Source organism: Oncorhynchus masou, chromosome 13 (genome assembly GCF_036934945.1).
Source record: "Oncorhynchus masou masou isolate Uvic2021 chromosome 13, UVic_Omas_1.1, whole genome shotgun sequence".
NCBI lineage: Eukaryota > Metazoa > Chordata > Actinopteri > Salmoniformes > Salmonidae > Oncorhynchus > Oncorhynchus masou.
The window spans coordinates 77,242,564-77,258,054 of NC_088224.1; the positions used below are offsets into that span (position 1 = coordinate 77,242,564).

At 42.5% G+C, this 15,491-nt stretch overlaps 1 protein-coding gene and 1 pseudogene across 1 annotated transcript; one reads left to right on the forward strand and one right to left on the reverse strand.

The window, feature by feature from the left end:
* Nucleotides 1-24: 24 nt before the first annotated feature.
* LOC135553095 (dehydrogenase/reductase SDR family member 12-like) lies at nt 25-6,076 on the reverse strand. The gene is made up of 10 exons (XM_064985192.1): nt 5,953-6,076; nt 4,303-4,436; nt 4,046-4,128; nt 3,811-3,906; nt 3,538-3,619; nt 3,381-3,442; nt 3,157-3,261; nt 2,620-2,710; nt 2,241-2,378; nt 25-1,306 (listed from the first exon to the last, which is right to left on the reverse strand). Exons 1-10 carry the CDS (start codon nt 6,021-6,023, stop codon nt 1,191-1,193), a joined length of 978 nt encoding a protein of 325 aa, XP_064841264.1. The 5' UTR covers nt 6,024-6,076; the 3' UTR covers nt 25-1,190.
* Nucleotides 6,077-6,649: 573 nt separating this feature from the next.
* LOC135553096 (AP-1 complex subunit sigma-2-like) lies at nt 6,650-14,837 on the forward strand (annotated as a pseudogene).
* Nucleotides 14,838-15,491: the final 654 nt, after the last annotated feature.

Here is a 15,491-nt window from a genome sequence, read left to right on the forward strand (position 1 = left end):
ACAGTCAGAAAAGACATAGAAAGCTGGGTTTTACATAAGTGAATTTTATTTTATTCAAGGATGATATCAAAATACATGACTGCCTACATTATCGCCTTTAAGCATATATTTATCTTATCACTTCCTCAAACTGTTTAAGTGCCCCTTAAACATCAATAGTATTAAATTGGACATGTCAGGTAATGCTGTATTGGACATGTCAGGTAATGCTGTGGTTCCTTCCTTACCTCTTGGGTGTGAATAGGTAAAAGACCCATCTCCCTGCTGATAGTGAGAGGTCTCTTCATGCCTGGGCTCAGTATAACCACCCAAAGGCTTATACTACAAAGCAAGATCAATGATTTAGCCAGCTAACTTGCCAAAATATTCTGAAATAACTTGTATTTTTATAAGCATGAAATTGGCTCAACCAAAAACGCATATCAAAGTTTAGGTTTCAATAGTTATTTCTGGTTGTTAATGAAAGTTAACTGGCGAACTCCGATCCTGCTTTGTAGTGTATCCCTCTGGTGTTTTCCCCCCTGATGTTGTCATTTTGTTCATGTACACCATGCATTTAATCCATTATGTACACAAGCTTTGTAGACAACTTCATAAGGTTGTAATCCTAAAGAAGCACTTTGGGTAAATTAGTTTGAACACGAGCAGAGTAAACCAACCAACCACGTGTTGTTAGGCTGGGCCCATAGCAACAGGCTGTGATGTGATTTGTGGATGAATAAGGAAGTGACTTTGGTCACATCAGATTCCCATCTGATTGACAGCTTTCATTGAGTCACTGTGAAGTGGTAGAAAAGCAACATACTGTGTTTGTTGGGTTAAATGTATAAATAACTGAAAAGTGCTTTCCCTATCAGCAGCTCAAAGGCTACAAGGTAAAGAACCCTTTTCAGGGAACCCTAAATCCGCATCATCACCATCAAACACTGTTCTGCTTTAGCCCTCAGTGCTGGAGTTGAGCTTAAAATAAGTGTTTTAAGCCATGTAGAGGTTACATATTAAATGTGCTCTGGTTCAATAAATATCTAAATTGTTAAAGTAGTTCAAATCTAGTAGGATGCCTCCTCTCCCCTGACAGGTATGTGTAGACTGTTAGCTTTGCTGAACTGGGTCACAGAATACTGTGATACAGTACACTGGTTCCAGTGTGTATATATAGTACTGGTGGGTGGAGGGGGGTGGTAGTGGTCTTAGTGGGGCTGGAAGGTCTTGGCCAGATCCTCCATCACACTCATAAACTTCTGCTGCTCCAACTGGGAACTGTGGGTCCAGGCCAGGGGCAGGTGGGCCGACACCATCCTCCGATCTGACACACACAACACAATATGTTTTACAACCTGGTTGGTTAAAATGGAAGTATTTACTATTCACGTTGTATTTGATCCATCCTAAAGCCGTGTCAATGAAGTTATCTAGAAAATACAGTTCAAACAAAACAATGAAGGCCGAGCTGTTGTCCCCTGATATGTATTGTGTAAATGCAGGCGCAGAGATGAGAGGGGGTGTCTGTGTTAGTGACTCTATTGAAGTGATTCTTTGCTATCCCGCTGTGCTGGGGAAGGTTACCGAGGTCGCCACAATGGAGGAAGAGGGTGTGTGTCAGATGGAGGGGGGGTTCCACAGTACTCTGGCAGTATCTGGTACCAAGAGCTCCAGCTGCAGTGGACCAACGCCAGAAACCCAGCCCAACCCACCCCCGCCCACTATCCCCAACCTCCAGTCTTCTCATGCCCCCAGTCAAACCCACACAGACAAACACTTCATTCAGACAGCACTCATCTTCTTTCTCTCTCCTTTCCCTCTCTCTAAAGCCCTCCCATATGCTCCAAATATCCTCTTTCCCTCTCTCTATTCTTCTCTCTTTCCCTCTCCTTCAGTGTCTGTCTTCTCCAATTCTGACTGAGGTCCACTGTACCCGAGAAGCCTGGCTGTTTTAAAGATCTCTTGTTTTCTCCAGAAGCACAGATTGAGAACGAGTTGTGAGGAGAGAGTGCGTGGATCCGACACTTAACCCATGACACTACGCTAGACCTCACTTTGCTGTCTTACTGTAGTTTTATCTCTCTTTTCTGGTCATGACCTCTGATACTTTACCACAAAACACATTAAATCGCTCTCTGTAATTGGTAAACAAAATGGGGACAATCCCATGCTTCAGACCATGCTTTACTTTTGTTTGTGATACTTCGTTTAATGGAGAAGTTGTGTGGTAAGTGTATTCTGTGTCTGTTACTGCCTACCCTGGAAGAAGCTTCCGCTGGGCTTGGTGGCGGCGGCCTCTGAGATGGCCAACCACACCACGGTGTCAGCCCCCTGCTCCGGGGTCCTCAGGCTGTCCTTCATAGACTGGTGGAAGTCAGGCATGGCATTGGCCACCGCTACAACTCCAGAGAGAGACTCATCAGTAACACATTTTATTTTAATAAACAATTGTTGATCAGAATGTATTACGTTTTAAAACTATTAGATATGTATTAAAACTGCATCGGATATCTATATTGAAATTGTAAATCTCAATAGTAAATGTCAATCTCCAAATGTGGATATGTGTTTACAATGTTGTCATACTTGGAACCGAAGCTGTTTGCTGCTGGTAGTTGTGGTGTATTGATACAGTACCTGGTGTGTCCACCCAGCCAGGATGCATCACTGAGAAGTGGATGTTGCTATGGGTTTGGGCCCACTGCTCTGTCATCACCACCTGTTGCCTCTGAAACACACACCAGTAGCTGGGATCAGTTCAAACACAAATCTCAAATGTAACATTTCTGACCAAATAAAAATCAGCCCTCGATGATGTGACAAGCACAGACCAGCAAGAGACCACCACATCATGCATTTACTATAATTGTCTCCAATCTTGTATGGATGTCTGTGTGCCCCTGCTCCCCTCACCTGGTGCCGTGTGCCCCTGCTCCCCTCACCTGGTGCCGTGTGCCCCTGCTCCCCTCACCTGGTGCCGTGTGCCCCTGCTCCCCTCACCTGGTGCCGTGTGCCCCTGCTCCCCTCACCTGCTCCCCTCACCTGGTGCCGTGTGCCCCTGCTCACCTCACTTGGTGCTGTGTGCCCCTGCTCCCCTCACCTGGTGCCGTGTGCCCCTGGTGCCGTGTGCCCCTGTTCCCCTCACCTGGTGCCGTGTGCCCCTGCTCCCCTCACCTTGTGCTGTGCGTAGACCATGGTCCCGTCATAGCGGCCTATTTCTGTTTGCAGGTTCCCTGTCCTCAGCTTCTGGACCAGCATCCCTCCAGATGAAACTGTGATCTGAGTAGGGAGGGGAGACAGGAAATTAAATTATCATAAATAGGAAGCACACTGAAGTACGTTTTTTTTTTTTGTCAAATTACATTATGAAAGAAACCGCCAGTGGGTTTCAAACTCACCACTCTGGGCTCTGCACTCTTCTCCAGTAAGGGAATCAGTCCCCTGGTCAGGATATACACACCTAGAGATGGAGAGAGATGTGTTTCTTTCAAGGGGTTTTGAATGGAAGTGGTTATGGGCCTGAAGTATTCACATTAACCTCTGTCATTGACTCACCCATGACGTTACTGGCAAAGCTCTTCTCCAGCCCCTCAGCGTTCACATCCCTCTCACTCATGATGCAGCCTGCATTATTTATCTGTCCACGTCAATCAGTCAATCAATAATCCTACATTATGAATACTGTACACATGTAAAGCTATATAAAACATGGGAAGAACTCTGTGTACATTTATAGAAAGAGAGAATGATAAAAGGCAGGGTGATGACTAGAGGTAGAAATATATGTTACATGGTTATCACTTCGATTCAAACGTGTTCAGCACTCACCAGTAAATTCAAGGCTTTGTACTTCCTCTTGAAGGCCTCTGCAAATTCCCAAACCTTCCGTGTCTCTGATAGGTCCAGAATGTGGACATATATTTCCTGAAATTACATGATTATTACACTAGTTACAGGGGTACAGAGCACAAGGTGAGGGGAGCAGGGGCACATTACATGATGATTACACCCCCCACCCCAAACACACATTTTGAGGGTAAGAGAGAGGCCCAAACTCACTCACTTTATTTCCTGACTCCTTGACAATGTCAGCCCTGGCCTCCTCTGCTTTGTCCTTGTTCCTGCACACCATGTGGACTGTACCACCTGGAAAGGGGATGGGGGATAACAGTAGAGCAAGAGTGGCTGAACCAGGGGTGTATTCAGTGCTGTGAAACGTGATGATGCTCTTCCTCCAAAGACACACATGTACTCACTAATTCACACTTACACACACACACACACTCACTCGCTCTCTCTCTCTACAGACACACACCATACCTCTCTTGGCGATGGCCATGGCTGTAGCTCTCCCTATGCCACTGTTGGCTCCAGTGATCATGAAGACCCTGCCTGCCATGGACACTTCCAGGTCCTTTTCCACAAAGTGCTTGGCTGCAGACAGGAACGCACTCCTGCAACACACACAGATAGACAGACAACAGTCAGGTGGAGGCTATCCATCCACTGCTCCATTCCACAGGGTGGTAGAGGGTGACAATAAACCCCTTTCCAGTTGAAATAATTCATTGAATGATTGATCGAAAACAGATTAAAAGAAAGTAGGTCAGTGCCAGTGCACATAGATGTCCTGGGGTCAGATATGGTCAGAGTGAGGAGACAGCATCTAAAATGGAACAAATTCAAAATAGATATTCAGTGAGCAAGACAAAGGGAAAGACTGTCACATCATCTCTTAGGTAATGTGAGAAGAAGAGAGGAGGCGGTTCTGAGACCACCGCTGGTGACAGCTACAGCAGCCTGTGTGCCGCGTCAAGGGGTTCAATGGCAGCCATTGTTCCCAATGGGGGATGAAGGGAGTAAGGCAGCGCCGTACTTAGGGATTGTTTTGGGCTAAATGCATGCTCTGTTTGGTGGTGTCATGCAGCGTAAACACTAGCGGGGTCAAGGGTCAGGGCGGGTAAAGAGACTGGTCTCTGCAAGAAAACACAACATTGAACAAAGGAAGTGGGGAATAAATGACAAAGGCACCTCTTCAGTTGGATTTGATTGCTTTGTTGTTCAGAATGTGGAAGGGCAGTGTGTGATCTGATGCTATTTGTAAACCATTTATCAATAGTTCCACATGATGGCATTGACTTGAGCTAGTGGATATCCAAATAAGATTGTAAAGCTTTGTAGTTAGCATTAATGACCCAATTGATTAGTAATATGATGGCAAAAAGTCAACGGTTCTTTAACAGTTTTGTCCATTTAGTGGTTTTGACACAACACAGCAGTAATGGCCCAGGCCCTATTTTACAGATCTTGGATCGGTTTTGCTATCCTAATACAATACTTAATCATTGAGGGTAAAATAACTCAAATGACAGTGGTAAGCAATACAGACATGTACATACAAGTTACAGGTCACTGATTGAGGCATTCAAAGCAAAATTACAGGATTTATCAAGACATGGTTGGAACACTGCTTAACCAGTATTCTCCATCTGTTTAAATTTGTTGATGTTTCTTTTTACCAGTGGACATCTAGAATCTACCTGAATCACTGGGATGTTCACAGAATGTTCACTGTGATGAATTTAATACTATATTGACAAATGATGAACACACATGCACATAGAGAAAGAGAGAAAGAAAGGGAAATGAGAGAGAGAGAGAACGAAAGAGAGAAAATATACACATTGTTCTGGAATAGAAAATATTTAGTTTTATACATTTTATCGATTTAGTTTGTAACTTGTGACATTTGTAGCCAGGGATTTGATTCCATGAAATATCAAAAATCAACAATAACAAATGTGTGCGTATGTGCCCAACAGATAGGAGACCAGTGATCAATTGCCTACTGTTCTCCAGAGTAAATATATAAGCATCAATGTGATGATGATGCTGCTGCTGCTGCTGATGATGATGATGATGATGATGATGATGATGATGACAGAAACACCATAGCGGAGAAAATCTTACCTGGTGAATTCAGTCATTCCTTTCAGAAACCACGCGGAGTTGCGGTAAAGAGACATCGTTGTATTACCCATGGAATCCTCTCGTCCCGTCGTCCGTTATTGCACGCTCTCCTCCGGTTTTAACTTGGACCAAACCCACGTGTGTGAATTTACATTGGATGACACCTTCCGCCACCCAGCGGCGAGTTGGGATCAACAACTGAAGCACAATCAAACTCGGTGTCAACTGGTGTCAGCTCGACACTGTCCATGATGTCTATAGGCTTGAATTAATGTTAAACAACAATCCTACTGAATCTCCAATAGGTTTGCATGGCAAATTCAGGAGTTGCATGCACAGCATTTCAAATTAAATTTCAACGACCGCATATTTCAGTAACAGAAGAAAATTATATCAGGGAATTATTGCTAATAATTCTGGGGGACCTGAGACTAATTGTCGGTTTTTATAGGCCTTTAGGCTACAATAGAAACATCCAAAAGAACACGCAATATGTCTGTCGCTGGAAATGAAATAACAGACGCACATAACTTGGCTTGACAAACAGGATAATATCTATATTTGATCATAAACCAATTAGTAAAGAACTACAATGCACCTTGCCCAGGAACCTCCTGTGAAAGAAGTGAACCTATTCCGACCAAGCAAAGCAAAAAACGGGGCGCGGCACAGTCAAGACTAGAGAAGGTATGGTTTCGCAACTTAACCCACAGCATTGTGGGAATTTGACGTTGCCAGTCCCTATGTACCGGTTTAACGCAAGAATGCAGTTAACATATGTTCCCACAACTGTTGGCCTTACTCTCACATTGCAGCTTCACGACGGTGAGTAAAATGTTTGCTTTTGGTTCCATGTTTTGACATTTTACAGGGAAAGTACATTCTCTCTATCGAACACGCACCTGTCCAAAAAGTGAGTAGGCTACAGTAACGGTGTTGTCAATACCACACCCAGTTGATTTGGCAGGTTGTCGCCACCTGTTTGCCCGGACACTACAGTACCTTAAAGAAGCGTTGCTGGCTGGCACCACTGAAACCACCTCTCCCACTTGAACAGTTGTGCCGTCTGTCTTGCATAAAAAGCTGTTTATCGATGGGTTGTTGCACAGTGTGTTGTTTTCATACTAGAACGTTTCGAAAGTCATGTGCAAGTTATATTTTTGCTAAAACTGTCCGTTTTTATTAGGCTGATTTTGTGGAGATTGTGAAATATCGTTTTTGTCTTGCACAACAACGTGGGTGGGTATACTTTGTGGACGTTCCAACAGGAATCTGTTCCAAACACTTCGTAAATAACAAGGTTGCCAACAAACGACACATACAAAGTTGTATAGTGGCAGAATAAAATGCATATATTTTAATACTTTTACATTTTCATGGCATCCTATTTGTGAATAGGGTAAGGACTAATATTTTTTTTTCACTCACCAGGTTTATCCCGAAAAATGTCTGCCCTCTCTCTGGTAGTCTATGGACAAACATTAAGGATAAGCGATGTGGTGAGTTGATGCCTATTCGACAGGTAATTAGCTAGGTGAATTGATCGTCAACCTTGTACTTTATGAAGTTTTTGGAACAGATTCCTGTTGGAACGTTCCACAAATTATACCCACCCCAACAACTACGTATCAATTAGAAGTGTTGTTTTGAATTGTGGTTTGGATCGCAACACATCAACTAGGTCTAAGTGTGTAATTGTGGGGTGTGTCCAAAGTGTCTGAGTATGTGTGAGTAGCCTGCATGAATATGTCCATTCATGTGTTACATGAGCATACTATGTCTAAAGAAATACACTCAATCTGTTGCCTACAATAATACCCATTCTAGTCATTCTATTTTTACAATTTGGGTCCCATGCTGGTCAACTTCCTGCCCCCTCCCCCCTCAGATGCACTTCCTGCTACTGTTAAGCCGGCAGGGGAAGTTGCGACTGCAAAAGTGGTTCACTCCGGTGACAGAGAAGAAGGTGACCAGGGAAATGACTCTAATGGTGCTGGCTCGCCCTCCCCACTCCTGTAACTTCCTCCTCTGGAGGGATCTCGAGATTGTTTACAAAAGGTGACTGAGGAAGCAGAACCTCTGGGTCTGGGCTGGATCTGTCTGTGGTTTACCTTCGATCTCTTTCTCTTATATCCCTTCTCGCTGTCTCTGATTTTCTTTATTTGGCAGATTATTTGTTTTCCTATTTTTGACTTCTGTCTTTCCTTCTTTTGTCTGTTTCTCTGACCCCCATTGCTGTCTGTGTTTAGCCCCTCTCTCTATTGTCTCTGGGCTGGAACAGACTATGGTGCCTGTGTACTGTACTGTAGAGGGAGGGAGGGAAAGGAGGAGGGAATTGGGTAGACTGGAACCATCCTTGGCCCCTTTATTAGTGGTTCATGTTTAACCTCCTAAACCCCTTCCTCCTCACCAGTCCTCCTTAGACACACACACACGGCACACACTCAAGTGAAATATACACTGATTGTACAACACATTAGGAACACATTCCTAATATTGAGTTGCACCCGTCTTTACCCTCGAAACAGCCTCAATTCATCAGAGCATGGACTCTACAAGGTGTCGAAACCATTCCACAGGGATGCTTCCCACAGTACTTGTGTCAAGTTGGGTAGATGTCCTTTGGGTGGCGAACCATTCTTGATACACACGGGAAACTGTTGACAGAGAACCTTTGCTGACACACTCAAACCGGTGCGCCTGGCACCTACTACCATACCCCGTTCAAAGGCACTTAAATCTTTTGTCTTGCTCACCCTCTGAATGGCACATATACACAATCCATGTCGGTATTGTCTCAAGGCCTAAAAATCATTCTTTAACAAGTGACATCAAAAGGGATCATAGTGTCATGACGTTGGCCTGGGGGTAGGTTTATGACAGTAATAAATACCCCCCCCCCTCCCTTTTTCCTCTCTACCCTACTGAGGTTACATTTGCAAAACCCTTGGTTAACATAGAGATTCTGGGAACATCAGAAGGTGGGGGGAAATGAACTATATTCTGGTAATCCGACCAGTGGAACATATACGGTGGTACTTAATGAATATGATGTCAGTTCGGTTGTCATCTGAGACATTCTCATCAATGATAAGATGACATAAAGTCTACACAGCAGAGTTATCGGATTCACATGGAATTGTTGTTCAATTTAAATGTTTAAATATGAAATTATTTGATGGGATTTTAGCTTCTAAAATGTGAGATTTGGGTTTTTATAAGATAGGGCTCTTCTCAATCAGTGGCCCTCCCCTGTGAAGGGACATGGGCTATAACACTTTTCAAACACGCCCTCCTCTCCCTTCCTATATAAGCCCTTGACGACAATGGAACCTCCTTTTCCGAGGATGTAGGACGACGGTCCGATGTCAGAATGGTTCAGATAATAACTACAGAATGAAGCCAACATCAGCGTGAGCTTTGGTTGCGAATGGTATGAACTTTGAACTCTTATTCACTACAGAAGTGATACCTCCTAGCCGTTGAGTTAGCAACCGCAGCTGCAAACGCAGGTTAGGAAGAAACAGACCGAGTATTCCGTCCACCACACAAAGACGTTACTACAACGTATTCAATTGACAACCAGAGACATTCTTCAAAGGACTCGGTTGGGCAACACTGACTTCCATCTACCACCAACCTACCGAAGCGCAGCTCAGAGTAAATATTTATTGCATTTTCCTTTTCCAAATGGGCGGTAATTTCGAATGCATAAGATACTGTATTTACGATGGCACAGCTTCGGCCTTTGTTCCTCAGTCTTCTCGCTCTTTCACACAAACCCAGCCCTTTTCTTTTGTGTAACAAGCTGTCATATCTGTTCCGCCCGCTAGGGACATTTTCCTTTATGACGTAATTTGTAGTCGTTGTGATTTAATTATGTGTAATTCTGTGTGATTAGTTAGGTATTTAGTAAATAAATAATTAAACCCAATTTTGTATTACTGGTTCAACTTGTTAGCCAGGGTACGTGCAGATAACCAAGAATTTACAACTTTCACATGAGACTGAATTAAGATGAAGATTAATGTTGACTGCTATTGATGTAAAATATTACTAGGTCTTTCAGAGTTTATTCGGAAGATAACAGCTCTATAAATATTATTTTGTGGTGCCCGACTCTCTAGTTAATTACATTTACATGATTAGCTCAATCAGGTAATATTAATTACGGAGAAATTATTTTATAGAATAGTATGTCATTACTTAATTTGGCATAGCCAAAGACACAACAATAGATTTCAACTGGTCAGTCTGTCATGGAAAGAGCAGGTGTTCCTAATGTTTTGTACAGTCAGTGTACATGTAAATACATAAGACAAGCAGATTGTTTTTAACCTCACGCATTAACCTCTATGGTAAAAAGTGACTCCCTTGCATATAAACATAACAACTGTAACCCTGTTCCTTGACCCCTGACCCTCTGCTCCCTTGCAGGTATGCCAGTCTCTACTTCTGCTGTGGTCTGGAGGACCAGGACAATGAACTGTTGACCCTGGAGGTGTTGCAATGATATGTTGAGCTTCTGGACAAATACTTTGGCAACGTAAGCATAATGTACAGGCAATGTAAGGGATATTTATTATCAGGTTAAGGTCTCACTGGTGGAAAGGTTCAATAAAACAAGGGGAAAGTATAGGTTAAATTGATGAATAGAAACTAAATGTTAAGGTCTATGTTTTTACAGTATTTTCAACATTGTATAGTCTTAATGGTGCCTATTGCCTCTCATTGATGTGCTGTTCTGTTGCCCTGTCTGCTCTGCTGTAGGTGTGGGTTGGATATCATCTTTAACTTTGACAAAGCCTACTTCATTGTGTGTGTGTGCACATGTTTTACTATACTTGTGAGTATCAGAAGTCCTCACAAGAATAGCAAACCAACTAACATTCTGAGAAGTGGGGACATTTTGCCAGTCCTAACTTGCTGTTTGGGGTTAGGGAAAATAGGATTTTAAATGGGAATCAATTATTGGTCCCCAAAAGGTCCTTACATGCAGGGGTGCAACTTTGGTTTTAGGAGTGAGGAGGGGGGGACAATGAGTGTAGATTCTACCATGTTTATGAATAATCCTTAATTAATTGTGAATAATGATGAGTGAGAAAGTTAGTCTCATAAATATCATACCTCCAAGACATGCTAACCTCTCACCAATACAATAACAGGGAAGGTTAGCATTTTATAGAATGTTCTTTGGATGGTCTTAAACTGCAGTAATTTATGTCTGAGATGATATGAACATGACGAAGCATTCAAACACATCTGTATCCATTCATCATCATCATCAGTCTCCCAGGTCCTCACATTTTTGTTTTATGTTTTGTTGTCAGGAAAAGCCTCTTAACCCTTGATATAGTTTGGAAATCAACTTTAGAGGTTAATCAGACTGCCTTAAAATAGTTTAAATCTTTGAAGCTTCTGGCTTGTCTGGTATTTACTGCACAAAGAGAATAAAATGTTGCATCTGCGAAAGTTCCTCAACATCACAGACTGGTCTTCCCTGGCTACCTGACCCTGCTGAGACCCCTGTCACCATCTGATCCTTATCCGATGAGGCATGACAGAATTACCTTGGTGTACAGTTATACATTATATTATCCAAGTATAGAATCAAGGGTTCAATAACTGAAGTGACCATTATTCCCAGATCTCAGACTGTAGCCTACCCATCAACTCAAGATGGAACTTTGTATCCATTCACTGATTGTTATAATATACTGCAAAACTCACCTGAGCTCTGAAGATTGGTCATCCCTGGCTGTATGAATTTGCTGGGACACCTGTCACCATCTGATTATGCTAAGAAGAGCATAGTGTTGTGTACTGACTGTGACAGTGAAGCCTGTAGAGCTGTTTATACCGTGTCGGTATAACAAGTAGGAAACTAACTAGGGAAACTGACAGATCAATAATGTTACATTGCTATATTGACTGTGATTGGGGTAAAACTGATATCTAATGTTAGCCAACATTTGACTAGCTCTAATGGTACATCAACTGGAGAAAACAAACAAAGGCTACCAAACATTTTCATACTCACAGCAGCTGTTAGATACTGCTACCAGAGGCTAGAGCTGAACTGGCTGTGGTAGCTAGGAGCTAAGCTCTAGTTCATTCACTTCAGACAGAAATTCAGTCGGGGGGGATGAGACATTAGCTAACGTTACATGTCAGTTACACTACTAGCTCATCACTGGGAATAAGTACTTTTCTTCTGTTAAGTCAAACAGCAGTTACTTTGCCAGCTACATCAGTCAAATAAAGAGTAGCCAGTTTTTTGCTCTGCTTGCTTTTACAACTTGAAGAAAAAGCACAACACACACAGACAACTGCTGCCTCTGTTCGCGTGCTTTGTGGCAGGGATGCCAGTTCTAGCAAGATTGTTAGAACAATGACCACTCAAAACCCGCCCAGAAGGCATGAAAACTAACCCATTGTTTTTTTCCAAAGCAAGAGAGGTGTTGCCACATTTATACAATAAACCCTTTTTCCATAATGTTATTGAACGAATTATGAAGGAATTGGAACGACTTGAAGCAAAATTAGAATTTCATCAAAACAATTATTGCAAATAATTATATTATTAAACAACAAGGCACGAAAGGGTATGGTACAGTGCATATCTTGTTACGTTACAGCCTTATCCCTCCTAAATCTGCACACAATACCACATAATGACAAAGCAAAAACAGGTTTTTAGAAATATATTTAAATGTAACTAAAATATTTCATACGGATTGACAGGGATACACTCTAACTCGTAGACATAATTTACATACTAAGCATTTGTTTAGTGAGTCTGCCAGATCATAGGCAGCAGGGATGACCTGGGATGTTCTCTTGATAAGTGTGTGAATTTGCCGTTTTCCTGTTCTCAAAGCATTCAAAATGTAACAAGTACTTTTGTGTGTCTGGGAAAATGTATGGGGTGAAACGATAGCACCTGTAACAGGGTTATATTGGTGATTCCCCTTGCCACTATATTGTTAAGCCAATGGGTTTTTGGTTTTAGTTTTGTCTTGCCTTCACCTACTCAACATGGCATCTTATTGGGTGGTTTGCGTAGCCTGTTTACAAGGGAGGATTCAGTTAGAATCGTCCCAATGAACAAGCACCAAACCAGCGGTAAGTTGTTGTTTGCAAAGCACTGTACGTCAGAAGTGATTTTTATACTCCCAAGTGATGATTTAAATGTACAATTTATATCAATTTGTTTGTAAATGTTATTCGAACATCACACACAAGATGCAGTGTTTTTTGGTGAATATTTATTGTGCATTTTGTAGAGAATTCCCGCTAATACTAGCTAGCAACTTACTGTGTCTGGGGGGGGTCCGTATATTTTGAACAGTGCATGAGTGTGGAGTTGGATGGTGAGCCGTGCATTGCATGACGTGCAATTTTGTGCTGTTCCTATCAGAATAAAGCTCCATGACTGGTGCTACAAGTTGGAGTTCGTGTCGATGATTGATTGTACACAACGCAAGAAGAGTACTGTTACACATAGTCATACGCACGTCCTGTAGCACACCATCTCTTTCTGCAGTCCCCTACAACCTTGCCTCATTCTTTGGCCGATCTTGGGAGTGAGTGACTCATAGATATCCTTCTGTGTGTGTGTGTGTGTGTGTGTGTGTGTGTGTGTGTGCTGCAGGTGTGTCAGCCGGACATCATCTTTAACTTTGAGAAGGCGTACTTCATCCTGGATGAGTTCCTGGTGGGAGGAGAGATCCTGGAGACCTCCAAGACAGCTGTGGGCATCGCTATGGAGGAGGCAGAGACACTACAAGAGGTGACCCACACACACAGTCACTTAAGTGTGACACTTGCCCAAATATTTCAATATGTTTCTTCTGTTCTCTCAACAGACAATGGAGTATATGAGTAAACCGACCTACTGAACCAATAACAGGGACGTGAGTCGAATCTTAAGACCAAAGAATCCTTTTCTCAATAAGTGCCACAACATTTCAAAGAAGATTTATTCTTAAGATACTCTTCCATTCAGACAGAATACATGGTCTGTTTTATATATAAGCACTTTCTAATATTATTAGTCTATTTTTTTTGTACTTTTTACTCCTTTTTCTCCCGAATTGGTAGTTCCAGTCTTGTCCCATAGCTGCAACTCCCGTACGGACTCGGTCAAGAGCCATGTGTCCTCTGAAACACGACCCCTCCAAGCTGCACTGCTTCTTGACCCAGCCGCACCAATGTGTCAGAGGAAACAGTGTACAACTGGCGACTGTCAGCATGTGTGCTCCCGGCCCACCACTAGAGTGCGATAGGACAAGGACATCCCGGCTGGCCAAACCCTCCCCTAACCCGGATGACGCTGGGCCAACCTTGCGCCGCCTATTGGGTCTCCCGGTTGTGGCTGGCTGCAACACAGCTCGGGATTGAACCCGGGTCTTTAGTGACGCCTCAAGCACTGCGATGCAGTACCTTAGACCGCTGCACCACTCGGAAGGCCCCTATAAGCACTTTCTGAGAGATGCATTAGGAGTTTTATAATTTAGGAGTAGGATCACATGTTTTACAGTAATTGTAGCCTGCTTTGCTTTATCTGATTTTTAAGCAAATATGTTATTTTAGCATATTGGTGCTGCATTTTCAAATGTTTTAACTCAGTTGTGAGTTGATCCAAAGATTGTAACCACAACTTCTTACCACTTCGAAAGTCACATTTATTATTTTAATTCTATGTTGGTTCACATAGCCACTGCCTGCACAAACGTGATAGTGCCTTATTGTAATATTTCTCAGTTGGCAAGCTAGAGCCAGAGGGTTCTAAGATTGAAGCTAAAGGTTGACATTTTGGAAAGTGATGCCTACTCAGTGACGTTAAAGTTGTACTGTCTGAATAAATAGTTTTGTTTCAAGAATAGTTTATTAGTGTTATTGACAAGTTCACCCCAGGCTAGGAAATTAGTCATCGTTCTGAGTGAAGCCTTACTTGAAATACAGACTCGATCCATGAGAGAGAATCTAGTACTTACAGGTATCCAAGGGTAAGAAGGAGAAGTTCCTGAATCTACAGTTAGAGAGTTTGTCCTTACAGCCCTTCAGATTCCACGCAAAGCTATCGATACAATCCAACTTGAACGTGTACACTTCGGACAGAGAGGGCAGAGGTATAAACGCCTAATCGTTGCCGAACTTCTTTCTCTAAAGGTAAAATAATGGGTGAAAGACTTGCTGGCATGAATGACCAGTTCCCGAATGAAATTGCAGAACGGCATAAAGTTCTGTATCCAATTTTCAAGGAAAATAGGTTGAAAGGGAAACACGTAGCTCTCGTCGATAAACTATATTGATAACCAGTTGTTCAGAGACACAAAGACTACTCCATGGCTATTTTAAAAATGACAAAGTTCTCATAGAGGAGGCAAATAAGGAAATGCAATTCTAGCCCAGTTATGGATTGTAATAATACAACAGAAAAATATAGATATAACTAATTGGAACACAAAAGCACTAATTCAACATGGTGGAGAAAAACACAGTAAACAGAAGGCCCAGTATGTGTGGATGGATGG

What these genes read in the sequence shown, in the direction of transcription:
- LOC135553095 (XM_064985192.1), bottom strand. Translation starts at nt 6,023, where the DNA reads ATGGGTAATACAACGATGTCTCTTTACCGCAACTCCGCGTGGTTTCTG. An exon ending in GGAATGACTGAATTCACCAG is followed by an intron (nt 4,437 to 5,952) that starts GTAAGATTTTCT and finishes TGTGTGTTGCAG; the next exon opens with GAGTGCGTTCCTGTCTGCAG. An exon ending in TCAAGGAGTCAGGAAATAAA is followed by an intron (nt 3,907 to 4,045) that starts GTGAGTGAGTTT and finishes ATGTAATTTCAG; the next exon opens with GAAATATATGTCCACATTCT.